The following is a 20,187-nucleotide window of genomic DNA, read 5'->3' on the forward strand; positions in this document are numbered from 1 at the left end:
CAGAACATATGTAAGGAAGAGGAGGCTTTGTCACTTTCTTTTGAAGATTTGGAAGTCGAAGCATTTTCAGTAAGGTGGACATTTTCCTTAAGGTGGCTGTTTGCGCTTGTAAGCTGATTTATCGGTGGTATTGTTTCATCATAGTGTCATTTGGTGCAATTGTTTCCCTTTTTGTCGTTGAACTTCAAAGATTATAAAAAGATGACATCGTATTTATGTTAATTGAGCAAGCCAACATGATACAATACATAGCACTCGTAATAAAATGCATATCAAAAGTAGAGTTATTTCTCCTTCGACGTAAAGTCGAGCTGTAGGTAGGGCTCGGCACTCAACTGCTGTGTATCTGCGCACACACACACACACACACACACACACACACACACACACACACACACACACACTTAACATTCAAGCCAAAGAGTTCCTACCAGATAACATGGAAAATATTTGAGATGGTGCATTTTGTGCTAGACGCTGTTGTCATTGTGATCATCGTAATCGGTTTGTGCTCTGTGGGGGGTGGGGTGGGGAAATAAGGCTAAGCTTTCCAGAGAACTGGAGCAGATAATGCAGCTTGTGTTTTAAGTGCCATTTTTGTTTTCTTTGTCAGAGCTGTGGGGTGGCTGCAGATGTGTGCTGACTGTCTTCCTGGATAATATTTTCACTGTCACGGCTTCAAAGTTTTCAGGTGTAAAGCTGCACAAGCTCTTCTGATCTTGTCGTTACGGTTTTACACAGCGCAGGCGTTCACCTAACGGAGCGGCTTTCTGTACACCTTTTAGCGGTGTTAAAGGAAATCTTTGTTTATTTCAAATTGGGCTGAATGAGTGATATCGCTCTTTTTGGTCAGATGGTCATCTAAAGGTCATGAAGTGATTGAATCCTCATTGCTCGTGGTTGATATGCAGAAGCACTCTTCTATCAATAGGCTCTCCCTCCTCACATAACTCTCACTAGCTTCTCTGATAGGCCTGCATCTGTCTCATCCTTTAGTTGCTAGGCAACAGGCTTTATGTGTGTGTGTGTGTGTGTGTGTGTGTGCTCGCGTGTTGCTGTGGTAATGTCAGGCATTGGCCTGTAAGAGAGGAGAGAGATGTTAAAAAATAGAGGGAAAGGCAGATGAGAGAGAACTACTCAGAGAGGCGAGAGAGAAGAAATGAGAATGAGTCAGAGCACTGATGAAGCTGAGGTATTGGAGAGGAAAGCGCTAAAAAGTACTAGATTGTCTCTGGCCTTTCCTGCAGCCTAGCTGCATATATATATATACAGGCCTGCCACTATCTCAGCGAGGTCACTGGCAAAGACGGCATGATTTACCAGACTAGCAGGCAGGCAGGCAGCAAGCCCTGAGCTGGTATTGGATGGAACAGAGAGGTGTAAGGAAAAGTGGACGTGCTTAGAATAGAAAATCGGAACAAGTGATTGAATTCCTTCCCACATCTCACTCCTGTTTTGCTCTCAACTCCATGAGTCGCATGGATAATGGGACCACTCCCACTCACTCACATTTCAGATGTATTTTGTCATTTCCAGATGCGCTCGTGTAGCAACTACACATATATCGTAGAAGCGTTTAAGCGTCAGAACCTTTTGTTATGTAGGAAAAGAGTAGTTCTAGAACCATAGTGTTTAATATATCTGAGCCAAGATGATAAAAAACAACATGAAAGAAACTGGGCATCCATACTCAGAATTTCATTTTGTGAACCTTCTTTAAGAACTGCCCAAAGTGTTTCTTTCCCTTTCTTGGTGCCTTTGCTAAGCTTTTATCTTTCTTTTTTCTCTTCGAGCATAATGCATCTCTCCTCTCAGGGCTTGTGCATTAGCACATGTTTGTATGTGATGTGTAAGTCTCTTCTCTACGCAGGTTTATAATGAAGTGAATGGGCCTAGGTCAGGGACTGAGCAGCCAAGCTGGGGTCTGGTTGCCAGGATACAGCAGCTGAGCCAGGCTGGCTTTATTTGCACACCAAACAGGCTAGCTAGCTGCTGCTGCTGCTGTTTTTCTATAGGCCGTCCCCCTGCATAGCACGTAAAATAGACTGCAGGGTAAACGTGTACAAACCAGAGCTAGACGATACTGTATCATTTTCATATCACTGTTACCAGGGGATCTCACATGTTTAATTCATGTGCACTTGTTTGGTTTGCAAAGAAAAAGGAAGTCAGACTGCACATTTTCAACTGTCTTGTCTCACTTATTATAGCACTTATTATTACAAATGGTGCCGCGAACGTGGGAATAAAACACATTTTGAGAATTGTTTCACCTCCATAACATCGGTTTCACCATTTATGGCACAATGCATTAAGCTGTTGAAAATCTGTTCGCCGGCTCGAAGACATGAGTCGTCGGGCTGCCAGGGAGTGCTCTGCTGATTCCTATATGATTGTGCAATACGCAGTACGGTTGATTGGTACCAACGCAAACACGAGCACAGACAGGGAGACATGCCCATCCCTGCGTGCAGCTGCTGTGTTGTTCAGCTGTCGCTGTGGAAAATTTGAGGTGTGTTCTTGTGTGTACAATGAGAGTCATGAGCTAGGAGTGGCTTGGGTTTGGAGCAAACAACTGCTTTTCATCTCTGCACCTGTACCGTCACTTTTCAGCTGTGTTTGTACGTGTCCGTGCATCTTTGTTTTCCCGCTGTTTTGTTTAACTCGTAATTAAGCAGCCGTGTGTTTTGTCGCAGAATTGCTCGCAAAAATGGTGATTTCTATAGAAGGAAGCGCTTTAAAAAGGAATGCAGTCCGTGGAACACGGCTGCTTTTCAAGCAGATCATTCACTGCTTCTTCTTCTACTATTAGTTGGGTCGAAAGATGATGTTTCATACCCACTGCATGAATCTTTCAATAAACGTGGCACTAATGGCAACGGGCAAGAATTGGTTTAGGTTGTAGTTGGTGATTTTTGAAATTGCTTCACACGATCAGTATTAAAGGCGGCATAAGTGAGCTTGTGGTGCGTGTCGGTGCGTCTGTGAGAGTACACACGATATGCTGCAATATGCTGAAGTGTTGGCCTCTGTCTGACCGCAGAGGGAGTGGCTCAGAGGATGTAGAGAGAAAGTGACTGGGGACATAAAAAGAAAGTGAGTGTTTATTCAAGGGGAGAAGAGAGAATAAAAGTAGTTCCGGCAGGTCCTGCCCTTCTTTGGAGAGGTTGCCTCTCCGGCTCACCTCTCATTACTCCTTTCTGCAGTTATCATCGTCACGGCCGTTCCTAACGTGGCTGATGTGATCCGTGAAACCGTACAACTCGGAGAACCTTCTCTGTTGTCAGGGAATGAGTTTTAAGAAGTGCGGCGGTCAGCACGGAACAGCTCATATCTTAACTGTTATTGCTTTGTTTAGATATGCATCTGAATTTGATATTTATTTTATTGCTTTTACTTCAGTCTACCGTCCTTTCATGTCTGATTTAACCCTTTATGTTTGTCTCTGACGACTGAATGTCAGTGTTGGGAGTCTCTTACCTCAGACAGCTTACGATCGCTAAGTTTAAAAAAAAAAAAAAAAAAAAAAAAAAACTTTATTGTAAGTTGAATTGAGCCACTAAGAAAGTGTTCCTTGAGTTGGCTTAGTTTTTGTTACACATTAACTTTTAAAGGCTGAGACTAAATGATCAAACATTAATTCTTGTCGCAGTGCTGTCGGAGAACGCAGTTTGTTCTTTGTAAGAATAAATTAACGTTTGAGAACAGAGGGACCTTTTTAAATGGAATAAAACATGTTGACCATGTTTTTGTAATTGAATGATTATTCTAAAGCGCCGTCATTGCTGTAACAAATGAAAATGCAGGTCTGTTAGCTTTGTTGGCAACGGAGGGATGAATCGTGATACGGTGGCTGTTTTGTATCTGATGTGTTATTGTTGAGCAACTCCGCTTGACTGCATCACAAAATAAGTCGGGAAGCAAGGAAACGTTACCCCCTTTTTTTTTTTTTTTTTGGGGTGTTATTTTTGGCGAAATGTTTCAAAGGACTCACACAAATACACATATGGAGAAAATCAGCCTCAGTAAAACGCGCTCGCAGACACACAGTGTCAGCAGATATTTCGTATCACTTGACTGAGATGGAATTACAGAGGAAATGATGCCTGTGGTTTTGAACAGGGTTTCCTCGCTGTGTGTGTGTGTGTGTGTGTGTTTTTGTGTGACTGCAAGCTTGCAAACATAATTTTCCTGTATTTCGCATATCAGCGAAATGCTCTGTTGCTATAACCGTCCATCATAGTAGTCCCGAAATAGCGCCGAGATTATTGTTCTAGAAGGCCGGCTGACCTAGTTTGAGGTGTGTGTCTGTGTTGCTCTGAGATTTGTTTACTTCTGACAGTAGTCGACCTTCCTGTCACTTTGTTTGGTGTGGTGAGAGGTGGGAGTCGAGAGGAGGTGGATTTGAGTGCCCACCAGTGTTGGTGGGAACGAGAATGAACCCCCCCCCTCTCTTTTTTTTTTTTTTTTTTTTTTTCTTCTTTTTTCTTTTCTATTTACATACAACAGTACAGGATAGCAAATAAGTGGTCGGCTGTAGTTGTTGGCTGATCTGGTCGGCGTGCTGACTGTCTTGAACTGAGTGACTTGACTGGAAGGATATAAATAGCAGCCTTTCAATAGGATAACTGCAGAGTGGAGGGAATGAGGATGGGGGGAGGGACTGGGGATGGGGATATGGAAGTGGCGCCAGGAAAGATACGAGTGCCAGTGTCTCAGAGTAGAGAAAGGAAAACGCGCCCGTGGTCTCATGTGTTCACTCACTCCGTCAGTCACAGGGATGATCATACTTGGACGCATCCAGAAGAGAAAGTGCATTATGGAGAAGAGAATTGTGGGGTGGAATGTATGATTAATTCATGGCCCCGTGAAGCAGAAGGCCATGAAAGCAGGCAGTGGATAGGAGTGCATATTTTGTTTTGAACTTGCACAGTGGACAAAGCAGACTCTGGGAACAGAGGGAAATGAATCTGTAAAGAAATGCTACTTATGTCACGAACCCTATAGAACATGTACTCCTACCCCAGAGAGTTGTAGACTGAGATAAGAAGCCTATTGTACATCTGAGTTAGCGACAACGGTAGGGACGTGCTAGAATGGTACAGCCCACAATTACAGGGGTTGGCTGTAAGTACGGTAGTTGCTCTGTTCTGTTCTGTTGTGTGTGTTGTTTTTTTTTTAAGATGTGCCAGTTGTTTCTGAGGAAATTCCTCAGCTGTTTTGAGCCTGCTTGTTTTCCCACAACATGGGTTTACACCTAATCTTACATGGTCTGTCTTGTTGTCACATAGGAATCCATCTTTTTAAGGCTTTAGTTAGATATGAATAGTGTGCCTCTTTCTACCTCGTGTTACCGAATCTTCATTCGTCACATGCAGCTGTACACGTACACCGGCAGTGAAATGCATAGTGCAACAAGCTCAACTGTGCAAGGTAGCAAAATAAGAATAAAGTAGAGTGAGATAACCATTATTTTCCTCTGCTTCAGAGCTGACAGAACTTTTCCAAGCATGTTTGTCAGTACTTAAACTAAACCTGCTTGGTCTTTATGTTGTGCTTTGAGAACTTAAAAGCGTTTTGCCAGCCATAGCTGCAACTCTCCTCTCTCTCTTAATTACTTTATCTCCAGAGCTCGGGTGTAATGGCTGAAAATAGAGTGCTTGATGTGCTGCTAATGGCTGCATTGTCTGGCAGTGTTTAAACGTGTTTTCAATGAAACATAGTTTCCAGGTGATAACCTCCCCCTCCCTTTCCTTTTGTTTTTCACTTTGCTCCAGACGGTTGATGACGATGCAATGGCAGCGTGAATGAAGCTTGGCGTGGGGAGAGCTGAACGATGCCCAAAGGTGGGGGTTCTAAAACCCCCCAGCTGGACCACTTCCCACTCAACACCGACATGGTGGAAAAGCAGGGGGGGAAAAAGGTAAGATGGAAAAAATGCACAAATTACAACCTGCTCATTATCATCGTAACATTTTTGATGGCCTTCCGGACATTTTGGGAGCATCAGTAAAAGTGAATAAGATTACTGACCAGCTTGTTTTGGATTGTTTGGTATCCCTTTCAGTCTGCAGACTCTTACAGTGTGTCACATGTGAACCTGTAAATTACTTGAATTGGATCCAATAATCACCACATTAAAGTTGATTTTTAATCCATATAAATGACCGTGCCACTGAATTTATTCCTATTTACCATACATATGTCAGGTCACCAGAGCCAGGCAGCAGGGGTTTCATGTCCAATATCCAACCAGGAGGTTGCTGTGATGAATGGTTGCTTGATGCCAGATGACCCCATCACATAGAACCGTCATACAAGTTAAATCTGCTTCACTCAGTGATTCTTTATATGATCATCATGTTTGTTCTGATGATAGCCACTTGCTTCAGTGATAACGTCTTGTTGTTCTTGCTGCTCTCTAGTTTCCCCACTGATGTCATACATGTCATAGCCTAGCTCAGTTCTTTATTTTTTGATCACCAGAGCACCCCAGCCCTATAAAGCTGGTGCTGCAGTAGTACGAACTCTCTTTGTTCTCACAAGAGAATAATACATTTAAAAAAACTTGAGCTGTAACGTGGATGTGAAGTAAAAACAACAGTGGAACAACATAAGCTCGGTGTTCCCTTCATTTTCCAGCTGTGTAATGTTTCATTTCGCCGGTCGCATTTGTCAACGCTGCCGAATGGGCCGCACGGAGCACCACTCGCAGTCACTGTTTGCTGCTGAATTTTTAAGCAGCTAGGTTTAATAACTATGTTGAGTGTTTGTATGGTAGATCCCAAATTAAAACGGCGCGTACAAATCCAGTTTTTATCATCGTCCAAAAGTATTGGTTAGCGTCTGGAAACACCATTGGCATTGCAGGAATTATGAATTAGACTGGCTATATTAAGCCTGGAGGCTGGAGTCTGTCCTAGCTGCCAACACAGAGACAAACGGGACAAACCACCATGCACGCTCACACTCTCTCCTAGATTTCATTTAGAAACACCAGTTAGCCTGATATGCGTGGTGTTGGAAGGCAGAGAGAGAACGCGTGCATGCACGGGTTTGACATTTAAAGCAAGCTGAGATTCGAACTCTCTCTCGCTGTGAGGCGACAGTGCTAAACACCACACCGCCATGCAGCCCCGTTCATTTCTTTCTTTCATTTTTATCAAAAACAATCGATGAAACACACGCACACACTTACCAAGCCAACACCTGCACCTCAATCCCAAGTCAAGGTTAAATTGAGTTGGTGTTAGAAAGCTTTGTGAATAATGGATTTTACTTCTCACGCACAGAATTAGCACACTCAGATTTGACTGGATTTGCTCTGATCAGCTTGCCTGGAACTGAAAGCTGACTATTCGGGATTAGACTGAGTTTGTGATAAGATGTGACTTGAACTCTTGAAATCAAATTTCAGTAAACTAATTGAAGCCTCTTCATATTGTACAACCCTACCGCAACCACTTCAGTACACGGTTTCCATTGCATAATGAAATGTTTTCAACAGTGTGTGTCCTTGACATTCAGACAGGAGAATGTGTTCTCATATTTCAAAAGTACTTTTTGAAAGGTATAACAACTAATTCGTCACGAAAGACTAACTCACTCCTAAATGAGAGCTACAAAGCCATCACCCCCCTAATGTAACACAGGGACAGCTATATCCTGTAGTTTACAGTGGAACAAAATCTTGGGCGCAGCTTGATGATGTCATATTGTACCAACTGTTAACCCACCAGCAGCAGCACAGACTGCCAAAGAGAGGAGAGGCACAGCTTATGCAGGCATGGATTTACAGTCCTCTGCAAAGGATTGCATCAGACTCTGGCATAGAGGGAGGGAGGGAGGGAGGGAGGGAATAAGGCGCACAGGGGTAGGTAAAAAAAAAAAAAAAAAAAAAAAGATCGAAAGAGCAGTCATTGCTAGGAGACAACCAGACAGGGTGTAATGTAAAGGCAGATCTAAGGAAGTTGCGAAAGCCTTCTTAACATTTCCTTCGGCTAAAACAACTCAGTGTAACTTCAGAGATACACTTTGATCATTTAACCATTTTCTCACAATGCGATTTAGCTCTGGACTTCATGTTTTTCCCTCTTTAAGAAATGAAGGCCTAGCATGCTAGTTTCCCCTCTTAGATGAGCTAAGAGGAGCTCATATGTCAGCATCATGCTTTTGCTTTGATTGTGTGTTCCTGGTGTAAAAAGCCTTTATGAGGCTGAGTGCAGACACAGAGAGAGAGAGAGAGAGAGAGAGAGAGGGAGACAGAAATCATCTCCCTGTAGCTGACACCGTTTGTCTCTACTGTACCATGACATCATAGTCTTGTGACTGGGGCAGGGCAGGGGGAGGAGTTCAGAGAGTTGACAGAAAACCTACCCTGAGGATAGAGATAGATGAGAAAGGAGCAGAAGGTAAGACAGAGAAATTGAGGAAAATACGCTGGTTACGTCTGCATTACATCTGACCTGCTCTTGCATCTCTTTTGTCACCTCAAAGTCTTTATACTTAATAATAATTATTATAATAATAAAAGTAATATTCACAAGAAATATCTTGGCCATACACCAGAAAATCCACAGACATTCGTATATTGCGAGACCATTTCACTCAGACGTTCAGACTTAGCAATTTGGGAAAAATCCATAATGGACTAAATGCATCACAAGTGGAAATTCCCCTTTCAGCCAAGTGCTTAATCCTATAATGTTTATTTCCTGTAGAGTTTATTTCCTGAAGGGTTTAGCACAGACTACGTCACATGAATCATACGAAACGCAGTGATTACCTGAAATACCCAAATGACGGCAAAATGCCTTTCTGAAAGATGCTTTTTATTTTTTATTTAGCATGGACCAGAACCTCACATGACACATAATGTCATTACAAAGGTCATGCATCTTCTCATAATGTTTGAAAAGAAGACCGGTAATAGACGATAACACATTCTCATATAAACACAAACTTAGCAGCAAAGAGGATATCAGAGGAGTCCATACAAAAACATACAAGAGCCACTCTGTTTTATTTATTTATTTTCTGTAATTAAGAGCTTTTAAAGTTCCAGTTAAACTCTAAACCGAGTGCTAATAGCTTCTCCACATTTTCCTGTTTTTCTTTTTTTGATACAGAAAGCTTCAGAGGTTGTGATTGGTCAGCTTCACTGGCCTGAGCAGGGATCGGCAGCTATTAGGCATCAGTGTTGCTGAGTAAAAGGCGTTTGGATGGAAGTATAATAAGGAATGGTGCCTGGGTGCCCGAGCGGTCTTATAACAAGCTCGTGAAATACCATTAAGACAGCCCGTCTTATCAGAGTTTGTCAAGATACTGACTTCCTGGTAACATACGGTGCTAAACCTCAATTGGAAGAAAGGCCAAGAAAAAGCGTATAAACCTTAACAATCACCTCTGCCTTTACACCGCTCAGTTGCTCTGGTTTTTTTAATTGTTGTTGTTTTTTATTACTACTATCAAAATCTGGAAGTTTTTTTTTTTTTTTTTTTATTAAGCATTGTTAATTAGATTTGAATTAATTTGCCGTAATAATGAATCATTTTTAGCTCCAGCTTTTCTCTTTCAACACAAACGTGTGTTGGATTGTTTTGATATTTCTTTGGTCGGTTCAAAAACAAAAAAGGACAATGATTGATTACGGGAACATAAATATTATCAATTACAACCCTACAACAAACGATTATATGCATATCTAGTCATCTTCCAACTGTTGTGAAGCTCCAAGTCTGACTAAGATACTTTCACTATCGGATCCTATTACAACAAAGAAGCGAGCGGGACAAACACATAACTCTGTACATCTGTTGATAGCAGATATGCTTGCTCTTGTGATTGTTTCCAGCAGCTGTAGACCGCAGAACTGAGCAGGCGTCAGCTTGGCCTCCTGTCAATGCGCCAAGCTCTTTTACTGTGGCAAGGGAGTCAGGATCTAGGAAGAACCTTGTGGAAAAGTTACTCTGAAAAGTCCATAACAGCTGGAAGAGTTGGGGCAGTGAACGGCTGTAAATGCACGAGGAGACGTTTGTATTCTCCCCTAAAATGAGCACATATGAGTTCCACGAATAGCTCACGCATGTCTGTAGTCAGACATTCAACGTGCACTGCTGTTGCTTCATTACATTGTTGAATTCTAAACTGTGATGCATTTTGTGGTCTTCATACTCTCTCATCTGTCTCTTTCCCAGGATAAAGTGTTGTCAAATAAGACTCCTAAATTGGATCGGAGCGATGGCGTCAAAGAGATGAAAGAGAAGGCCTCTAAAAGGAAGCTGCCCTTCACTGCTGGAGCAAATGGAGACCAGAAAGATTCAGACTCAGGTAAGGAGATATTGGAATGTATCTGAGCATCTGATCTCCACCTCTGTGTTGACTTTGAAGTGGAAATCAAAGAGGACTGGGTGGTTATTGCATCACATCCTGAGGAGAAGTAGCTGTGCCCTGTAAAGGGGGGGTTGGGTTTTGTGAAGTGAAAGTGCTCCTAGTTTTTCCTTCATGTTGGCTGTGTGTCTGGCCGAACCAAGGCGTTTGTATCTACCTCTGTAGTCTAAAAGGACACTTGACCACACAAATGATGATCCATTTAACTGGGAAACTGTAACACATACAGACCTGCTCAGGGCCTCGGTTTGGTGAGACTTTCGTTTTGTGTTTTCTTTAATTAGGGAGAGAAGGACTGCTCCTTTTGTTCTGGTTTGACTTGGGGCCTAAAGAGCTGAGGATTTAGTTTGTAGACAGTGGTCAAAATCAGAGGTTTTGCTAACAGATTTCATCAGCAGCGCTGGCTGAGTTGCTACATTGCTTCCTGCTCAGCTATTATACTCTGAAAAAAAGCTTTCCAATCCAGGCAGGGAAGGCAAAACAAATTGTATTGCAGCATATGATTGTTAAGGCTTGGGGTTATGTTTAGTCAAATTGGACATGTGCTTTGTAAACATGTTGGGTTGCGTGTAAGTACTGTGTACCTCAAAATAATTCTGAGTAAGAGGAATGTTTGAGAAGTCTGTCCTTAGTTCTCCTTTGAACTGAGCTCTTGGATCCCTGTTGTTTGTGCACATGTCTTTTCGTCATGTATTCATGTTGCAAAATTATTCACAGTTTTATTTCTTTGGAATTGCTATAGACTCGTATATAATTGTTATACTTTCATTAGCTGAATTCATGTTATTTACCAGCTAGCTTCCATGAAAGAGGTCAACCCTACCCCCATAAGTAAGGGGCGTGTGAGCTCCTATATCAGGAACAATAGCTGGTCAGCCTATTAGTATGCTAATGTCTTGATGTTTTTGGGGCAATGTTGGCTTTTAGACCCAGATTACCCTCATGTCTGCGCAGCAAATTCTCTGCTGAACTGTTATCTTATTGGTTTCTTGTTAACTCATCGAATAACACACTTCGGTATCAACCTGCTGTCATCTGAGATCTTTGAAATTCTGCTCTTTTGTCAGGTGTTGTATCATAGAGCAGCTTGCCACTCTGTGCCAGTAGATTTTACCTTAATAGTTTAATCATGATCAGATAAGTGAATTTCCCGTGTGTGTCATGTGTATGGACTTTTTGTCTGTTTACCATTCTTAAGTAAATTAAGTCATTTTTTGCAAATTTGAGTTTTTATCATCTGGTTTTGTGGCCTTTCTGACCCTTTCTTACACTTTGGGCACGTCGCAGCCAACAACCTCTACTCTGCCCTGTCCCGCTATAGGGGCTGTATTCCTCTTTGGTTTAAGCCAGTGGAGATTAAGGCCCCATCCACACGTAGCCGGGTATCTGCTAAAACGAATATATTTTTCTACGTTTGGACCTGTCATCCACATGAAAACGCATAAAAATGCATCGTAAACTAATGTTTTTAAAAACTCCGGGCAAAGTGAAGATTTTTCAAAAACTCCGTTTATGCAGCTGCGTGTAGACAGAGATAACCGAAGTTTTGTGTTTTCGAACGTCACAATATGCGCCAAAACAACAACAAATCTGCTTTAAAGTCTAAAGTGCGACCTTTGTTCACTGAAGAAGCATGGATGCCTTGAGAACTGTGGTGGTTATTATTGTGCAGGCGCTGTTTACTGCCTTGATTTTACACGTCCAAGTCGTACTCCCAGAGGAATGGCGTGACAATTTCGCGTGTCCTCACTCCTGTCGCTGTCGGAATTATTACGTCCTCATATCGAGGGGCAGTCCACTGTCATGCGATCACCTGTCAGTGTGCTCAAAAAAGTTGCGTGCACACTTTTTTTATTTAGCTGACGAGGGCAGATTGCGCAAAACAGCAAATGCATTTGGATTGTCAAGACAGGTGAAAACGCAGATGTTCGGTTATGTGTGGAAGGCGTTTTTTTCGAAAACGAGGTAATGTGGATACAAATTATTTTATAAACGGAGGGGAAGAAATGTTCGGTTTTAAAAATACCCTGCTACGTGTGTACATAGCCTAACTCTACATCCCCTCAAACATGCATTTTACATCAATCTGATGGCAGGAGAGCATTTCTTATTCGTGTCCAACCACTTCTGGCTACTTTTATGTTTAAACTTTTACAGAATTGAATCTGTTTTGAAATCAAACGTAGAATGTTTGAATGTTTTTTTTTAAACAGCTGTGCACCAAAGTTGGAAAAAAAAGCCCTACTGAATCCTTTCCTTCTGCCAGTCGTAACGGCGTGCTTATTTTTGATATGCTGAGATCTCCAACGTTTTCAGAGCCATCACAGCCTCCCAGAAGAGAGTGCTATAACTACAACATAAAAGGGATGGGTTGGCTGTATCCTTCCTTCTGTGTTGGACCACAGTTTCTTAAGACAACTTTATGAGATTTTTTGGCTTCTTTATTATTTTTGACTAAATCCCAAACCTCAGCCACACGGTGGGACAGAGAGTAATTTTTTTTATATCCGTCTCATTGACCAGTAAAATCGATCCATCTCCTTTTTTTTGGTGCATTTTATTGTGTTCTCATCGATGTTGTTTGGAGTAAGAGACCATCAAAATCTGTGATTACTGCAGACTAATGTGACGTGAGACTGACTGCCAATTAAACACTTTTACATTGCACTCAAAAGCCAGATGTTTCTGACCAGAGTAAAAGAGCTTTATTAAGTTGCATGCTGCAAAACGTGACACCTACCTAATCTATATGCAGATGCATAAAGAGATGGGTCACAGCAGACAAGTGTTAGTCGACCTGAAAAATGTAAGCCATTGAGAAACCTCAGGACTCAGAAACTCAGTTAGTTCGAGGAGTGACAGAACTGGAGGTAGGCTGGAGATAGAATTGGTTTCAACATAACCCCAATTTAAAAATATGGTGGAATGAGACTTTTTTTCTGTAGTTGAATTAAATCAGTAAGATACCTGAACCACTTGACAGACTGTAAATACCCTCTTTTTACACTGCACATTGAAGGCAGCACTGTTGCACCTCTTTTTTGCACCTTGCCATCACATTTGTAAGGTTCACAGATGGAAAGAGAATTGAAAGGTGTTCTCGTCTCTAGTTCTAGACAGTTCTAGACATTGACACTATTGTCTCTGCTCTTGTTCTAAGTTGCCGGCATTTTATTTGAAAGTACATACTAATAGGACTCTATGGTTCCTCAGTTATGTTAAGGCAGCATAGAACTTAACTCGCCACCATAAAAAAGACTAAGGCAGCATATATATAAACAAAGATGCATATCCTAATATTTGTGACATGATTTGCATGAGGAAACGTGTTTCTTTGTGCATTACTAGAGCAACAGATACATTGTTTGATATGCATTGCTGTCATCTCAGCCTATAATCAGCATGCAAATTCTTTCCATTTTTATATGAAAAGAGACGCAAGGTGACCTAGCGAAGGGCTAGAAAATAAGGAAAAATAAATTGGCGTTCCCTTTTCAAAAAACAATTTTTTTTAGCTCCAAGAAACCTTTTCAGCACAGTCCAAATTATTGAATTTTGTGTTAATAAAACTCCCAGAACTTAAATTTGCATCATTCCCCACAATCTCCAAGCCGTTCGTGCCTGACAGCAGCATTCCTCCTCCCTGAGGTCATCTTCCCTCCACTTTTCTCTCTCTTCTTCCTTTTCATTACCACTATTCACAGTGGTAGAATTCAGACTTCAAGGATAGATGGTAGATCAGTCTTGTCAGATTTGGGTGACGCGCACTATAAGAAGAATAATACTGAAATCAAACAGAAGCTGCGTTCTTAGTGATGCACCAAAACAAGAAAAACAGGTACATATCTGCTTCTATCTTGTCCTCTTTTAGAGCCTGAACATGGCTCTTCAAGTTTCTCACGCTGTTCATGCTTCAAAAATGCACATTACAGTGATTTCCTGTCACTTGGGGGCAGTCTAAAGCTGTTTTCACCCAAATAGTGGAGACCTGAAATTATCTTGAGACGTTCAAGAGCAGCTTCATGTGAGAACATAAATATATGTATCATTTAATCTGAACTTCTTCTAGAGATTTTCCACCCTGCTCCTCAGTAAATCTAAAGAACGACAGCGGGCGAGACGACGTGTGAACGCAGCAGCAAATATTCCAGATCATTTGCTGCATATGTGGGCGGGGCATCGTTTGTGTGTGTGGCATCGTTTGTGTGTGTATGTTGCTTTCCATTTCTTGCTATTGTGGCTGCATTCAGAGACATGCATCTCATCTGCTTTTCTGAATGTGTTGTCATGTAAACACAGCAATTTTCACTGCCTTTTTTTTTTGCAGTATAGGGCCCCCCCACACACACACACACACACATCCCACACTGTCCCCCACATTTCCAGAAAGCCTCCTGTTGTGCAACTGTGGAAAAGGACCCGGATCAAATTGTCCGCACTTTCTCCTGAAAATTTTCGGTGTTCATGTGTGAAAACGGCTCCGGAAATATTTGGAGTAATCTGAGCTGTGAGCTGCCCTTGGTCGTGTTGGTGCTGTTGTTGATCCTTTAACTTTTCCCCGATGTGGACAACATAGACGATGAAATGGGCAAAGATGTGCTTTGTGGTGGAGTTGAACCCATGGTTAAAATGATGAGTATGGTTTAGTGCAGCCTGTCTGTGATTCTCAGCTTTCAACCTTTCCTTAGTCATCCTTTAGGGTTACACGCTGTTAGGTTTGTGGAAGACTGCACTTTAGTCTGAATTTGTTAGGTAAATACCCAAACTCCCGTCACTCAGTATGTGGTGGGATTGGCTCAGGTGTATACCGAAGTGCTTCCATAAACAGGACATTGGTTGTCAAACATCTTGAAGGCGTGAGACAATAACAGCCCAGTTACTTCTTTCTGTTGCACGTCCTCTCTGTGCTAATTACGCTGTGAATGACTGCGGTTAGCAAAGAACAAAACTCATTAACCCAAATGTGTCACTTAAGTAAATATTAATGTCAATATCTGCTAGGGGTGGGTATTGGCAAAGAAGTCACGATGTGATTCTATCACGATGCATCACGATACTTGAATTATCGCAATGCATCGCGATATTTTCACTGAACATACTTAAAAAAAAAATACAGCCATTACCAGTGGCTGACTGGCTGTGTATGATCTGGATAGTGTCTTCAATTGAAACATAACTCAAAGCAAATAAAGTCATAACTGTATTTATTGAAACAACTTTTGGAGGTATTGCCATTAAAACAAATATTACTGGACACAGATATTACTATTACTGGACACACTCATCACAAAAAGTGCATAGGATTTATAAAACTTAAAATAACAAAATAGGGATGATCAGTACAGACAAAAAAAAGTGCATAGGCTTTATAAAACTATAAAAAATATATACATATATTGCAAACATCCCTTGCAGCGAAATGCATCAATTGCATGTGTCCTATCATTAAAGGCATAAAATTTTTTTTATTTTTTTTTTTTTTTTTTTTTTTTTTTTTTAATAATTGATACTTGGCGTCCAGAATCGATGCAGTAGATCGCGAAAATTAGAATCGCGATGCATCGTCATGACGATTATTTTGCACACCCCTAATATCTGCTCTGTTGCCGTGAGACCGTCAACTAAAGTTATTTTACAAGCATAACCATACCCGACAGAGTACATTTAAACTTTTTATCATTCGAGTGACAATACTGACTCAGAATGAATTATCTTGTATTAAACAGCAACCTTCTACAGAATTGGTACTGGATGTGAAAATGGCCAGTTTGAATATATATCGAAAGCTATAACTCATCACGTTTTCGATTGGTTTATGGTTAGCATGGTCTTGTTTTTTAAACTTATCTTGATATGCAAGGAAAGAATCCTTTGTCCTTTTCTTAGAAATGATTAGTAACTGCTGCCATGACTTTTGCCATTCAGGCACTTTACAGTAATTTTGTGGTGGTGGGCTGCAAAAGAAAGACATTGGTTTGCACAGACCTTCCGTCCACTCATTTCCCCTGAGAGGTTACAAAACAGAGATTGTCTCACTGTTTCTCGGACTCTGAATAAAAGTAAGACACAAAAGATATAGTGCAACTGATTAGAAACTAAATACAGCAAATGTGCCAGCTGGACAGAGAAGAAAGAATACATTACATGTCACCAAGCTTGTACTGTATGTTTGAGTTACTCTTGCTCAGTATGACGCAACATCCTGTTGGCCACTTCCTGCCTCTTCTCCCATAACTTCCTGTTTATGCAACTTTTATGACTCCCCAAACAGAACACGTTTCAGGTCTTACATGACGTGGTCAAACGTACCTGGCCGGGCTGGTTAGAGTGGTTATTCCTGTCATAGTGTCTGTTGGCAAACTGAAGCAGACGCTCTCTTTGTTTTGGCATGAGCTTGCACTGTAGTGTTGTCCGCCTGCCATCTGACAGTCTGCCTCCCATATCACCTGACATTTATGTTTGATGTGCTCCCTTCCCTCTGGCTCAGGTAGGCGTTGTATTCACGGGGTGGAAGTCCCTAGCTAGCTTGCTTTCCTTATCTCTTCTCATTTTCTCTTATCCTGTTAATCAACTTTCAAGTAGGAAGGGAGAGTAAGGTTTCAACCCCGTCTGGAAGCTGAATAATATTATGATACTGAGCCTTATAAAAAGCAGTGCTCCCTAAATAGACACCCGACAGAGACATACAGCTAAAACATGCAGATTGTGCTGTGTAATGCTTTAATTCACGTGACGTGCAGTTTTGGTCACTTGGCGGTTCGTAATTGTTGGCTTACTTTTAACACTTTCACATTTGCACAGGCTTTCTTTGTCCTTTTTATCCATTTATTTTCTTAAATCCTCATGTTGATTAGCCAAAGGAACCTAATGAAAGTAAAATCACATCCTCCTCCACATATGTCTCACCCCCCTGCAGTATCCTGCCAAAGAAAAATCACACGCAGCAGCAGCAGTGAATATGACACACTAATTATACCTGCTCTGATCGTTGTACATGGTAATAATAGTTAAATTGTTCAAAATTGCCCTATATCCATTTAGAAGTGTACTGCCTGGAGTCTGATCTCAGCAGAGATAAGCAGGCCAGTTTTCTGCCACTGATGATGAATCTTGTGTTAGAGTCTTTGGCTTGTACGTTGTTGAGCAGCATTCCTCTATATGAACGCACATGGGTAATGACTGCCTTCCTGCTTCCCGGTCTTGTAAACATAGCATGGAAAAGCTAGCGTAGCATTTTCTCTCGTCTGCTGCTGAAAAAAACATGTTTGGACTGCTTCTGTGGTTTCCGCTGTCTTAACAGAAGGAATGTCTCTAAATGGCAAATGCTCCGGAGAACGTGAGAGTGTATCAAGGGGGGGTGGGGGCACATTAGCTGAAAGTGTTCACAGATGTTAGTGAAAGTTCATCAGCTCGGTGCTTGTGACTGGAAAAATATTTTCCTGAAAAGCCCCTGGTAGACACCGGAAGCTTGCGGTCCAGCGCTTCCTTCTGCCTTATTTACTTGTGTGTTTGTGGCCTTGAGCATTGTAGCCAGTGTTGGAATGAGTGAAGCCCCCACAGACATCGAGCTCAGACACATGCGCTGCCTTAACGGTGCCTCTGCGCCCCCCCCACACACACACACACACACACACACACATACACACACACACACACACTTGAATACGCTTTTTGTACGTCTCTCTTTATATTAGGAATTTGCTGTTGGCTGTGGGAGTTGTTCCCCCTCAGGGATCAAGTCTTACTGTCATGTGTACTGTCAGCTTTCCCCTATGTACGGGTCATCAGATGGTATTTTGCTGCCGAAAATAATTGCTGGGTGTGTCTTTGCGGAGCAGCTGCTTTTGTCCAGTAGCACCGTGTCAACAGTAATCCTGGCAGGCAGTGGTGACCTTGGCAAAGCCATGTTGAATTGAAATGTACACCAGCTATTTTGTAATACCTAGAGTTCTGCCAAGTCATACCCTCTTTCCTCTCTTCACGATTCTGGCTGATTGGCTTGCAGACCGACATAAACACTGCCTGCTAGCCCCTCCTTTCCTCAGGGGCAGCTGGGTAATGACACAAAAGTCACCCACTGCTACCTACAACTCTCTCGTGCACTAAGCTGCACTCGGTGTTTGTGAGCAAGTGTGGCGTTTGTCTTGTCGGTGGGCATGGAAAGAGAGCATTCTGGAAAAAGGGCCAAATATGTGTTTTGGTGGAAACAGTCTGAATCATAGCATTATAGAAAACTAAGCACTTGGATTCTGCCTTCTCTGTGCCATTATCAGCCCAAACATCTGTTTGCTTCTCTGCTACTCTGAGGTCCCGCATACTATATTTTGATAGAGCTGAATAAAGCCACTGTCTGGGCCATGTTTGTCTCTTTCTGTTATCAGACAACAGATTCTGAAAAAGTGACTGAGATGCAGCCTGTTAAGACTTTACACTGACTGCAGTGGTAACTGATGTTAGAAGCGCGGCATCGTCTAACAACCATTCGGTACGTTTATATGCACAATCAAGTTGAGCTACGGTAATAGCTTGTCGACTACCCACTTTGTCCCAGTATATAAGCATGTCATGGAATCGATTTATTTACTGAAGTACTATGTTTCATGGTGATATTCCCTCTTTCAGCTTGTTACTGTCGAGCTATTTCCTTAAGACCAAACAGCTAACAAACTATTAGGCCGGTGGCAAAATAGCAGGTTTACCTGTGAATTGGACGTCTTTACAGCTCTGTACATTTCACACACGCATATTTTACAAATGCGATGCAGGCTGTCCCCCGTTGTTCTCGGTTACAAACAGCCTCTTCATCTGCGTGCCAGCTTTTTCTATTACTTCAGATCAAAGCCTGTGACGGGAACTGTGGATCATGCACGGAGCATCTTAGACGCTTTCAGTCCCACGCAGAAGAAACTTTGACCACCAGCGGTATCTGGACATGTTAGTCCAACTTTGAACGTTTCAGTTTAGTACAGTTTCAGTTGGACCAACACGTTTTATGTCTTTTAGTGAACCGCATACTGTTTACAGCGACTGTGCTTTGATCTCAGCTGTACTCGCACGTAAAACGATCTCTCAAAGAGAATGTTAGTCTGCATGTGCTGCTCTGGCAATTCTCAGAGAGAGAAAGAAGCTATAGTTTGTCTATAATCACACGAAAGCTTATGCACTTTTTTTGATAACAGAGTCATAGTTGCTAAGTTGGCTACAACTAGGAGAGGTTTGCAGATGTGGAGGTAAACCAGGTGCAAGTTGGAGGACAAACACAATTTGGCACCACTTTACAAAGTAAACTGGTTATCCCAGGCAGTATAGGACTATACCAAAATAAATACTAATATGTTATTTTATTTATCATTTGGAAAAATACTGGTAAGATAAATAAAGATTACATTCTGTCATTCTGACACTCTCCCATTAAGCTTCCTCGTGGCTTCCTTCAGACACACTTAACAACTAATCTTGCCACAGCTGTGAAATTTTAGTTGATGATTAAATGTCACAGAAATGGCTGTGAATACAAACGTATCTTTTCTTTGTTCCGTTCTTTTTTGAAACCCGAGCGGAGGAGCGACACGGTGCTCCTTCGGACCTTTCTGTCGTGGACGGTTTCCGTTCGACTGTTGGAAAGCAGTTTGTTTTGGCTGAAGGATTGATCAAGAAATAATACTGAAAGATCGATGAGTATAGGAGGTTACAGGTGAAGGTGTTGTTAAGATCAGCGTTTCATTGAGTTTTTATGGAAATTGTATGGAATAATGTAGCAAAAAGATGAATTTTTTTTTTTTTTTTTTTTATTGTAAC

The 20,187-nt window shown here is 41.8% G+C and overlaps 1 protein-coding gene across 3 annotated transcripts in view; it reads left to right on the top strand.

The window, feature by feature from the left end:
- ankrd11 (ankyrin repeat domain 11) overlaps positions 1–20,187 on the top strand; it is a 103,163-nt gene that overhangs the window by 70,198 nt on the left and 12,778 nt on the right. For 2 of the 3 annotated variants that reach the window (XM_075454271.1, XM_075454348.1), the window contains exons 3-4: positions 5,778–5,923; positions 10,197–10,329. In XM_075454271.1, coding sequence (XP_075310386.1) covers positions 5,837–5,923; positions 10,197–10,329 — 220 coding nt within the window. In that variant the 5' untranslated portion in view covers positions 5,778–5,836. Of the gene's footprint in view, positions 1–5,777; positions 5,924–6,249; positions 6,321–10,196; positions 10,330–20,187 lie in introns of those variants that run through there. The other variant, XM_075454423.1, reaches the window with a different exon arrangement.

Source organism: Odontesthes bonariensis, chromosome 1 (genome assembly GCF_027942865.1).
Source record: "Odontesthes bonariensis isolate fOdoBon6 chromosome 1, fOdoBon6.hap1, whole genome shotgun sequence".
NCBI classification, from domain to species: Eukaryota; Metazoa; Chordata; class Actinopteri; order Atheriniformes; family Atherinopsidae; genus Odontesthes; species Odontesthes bonariensis.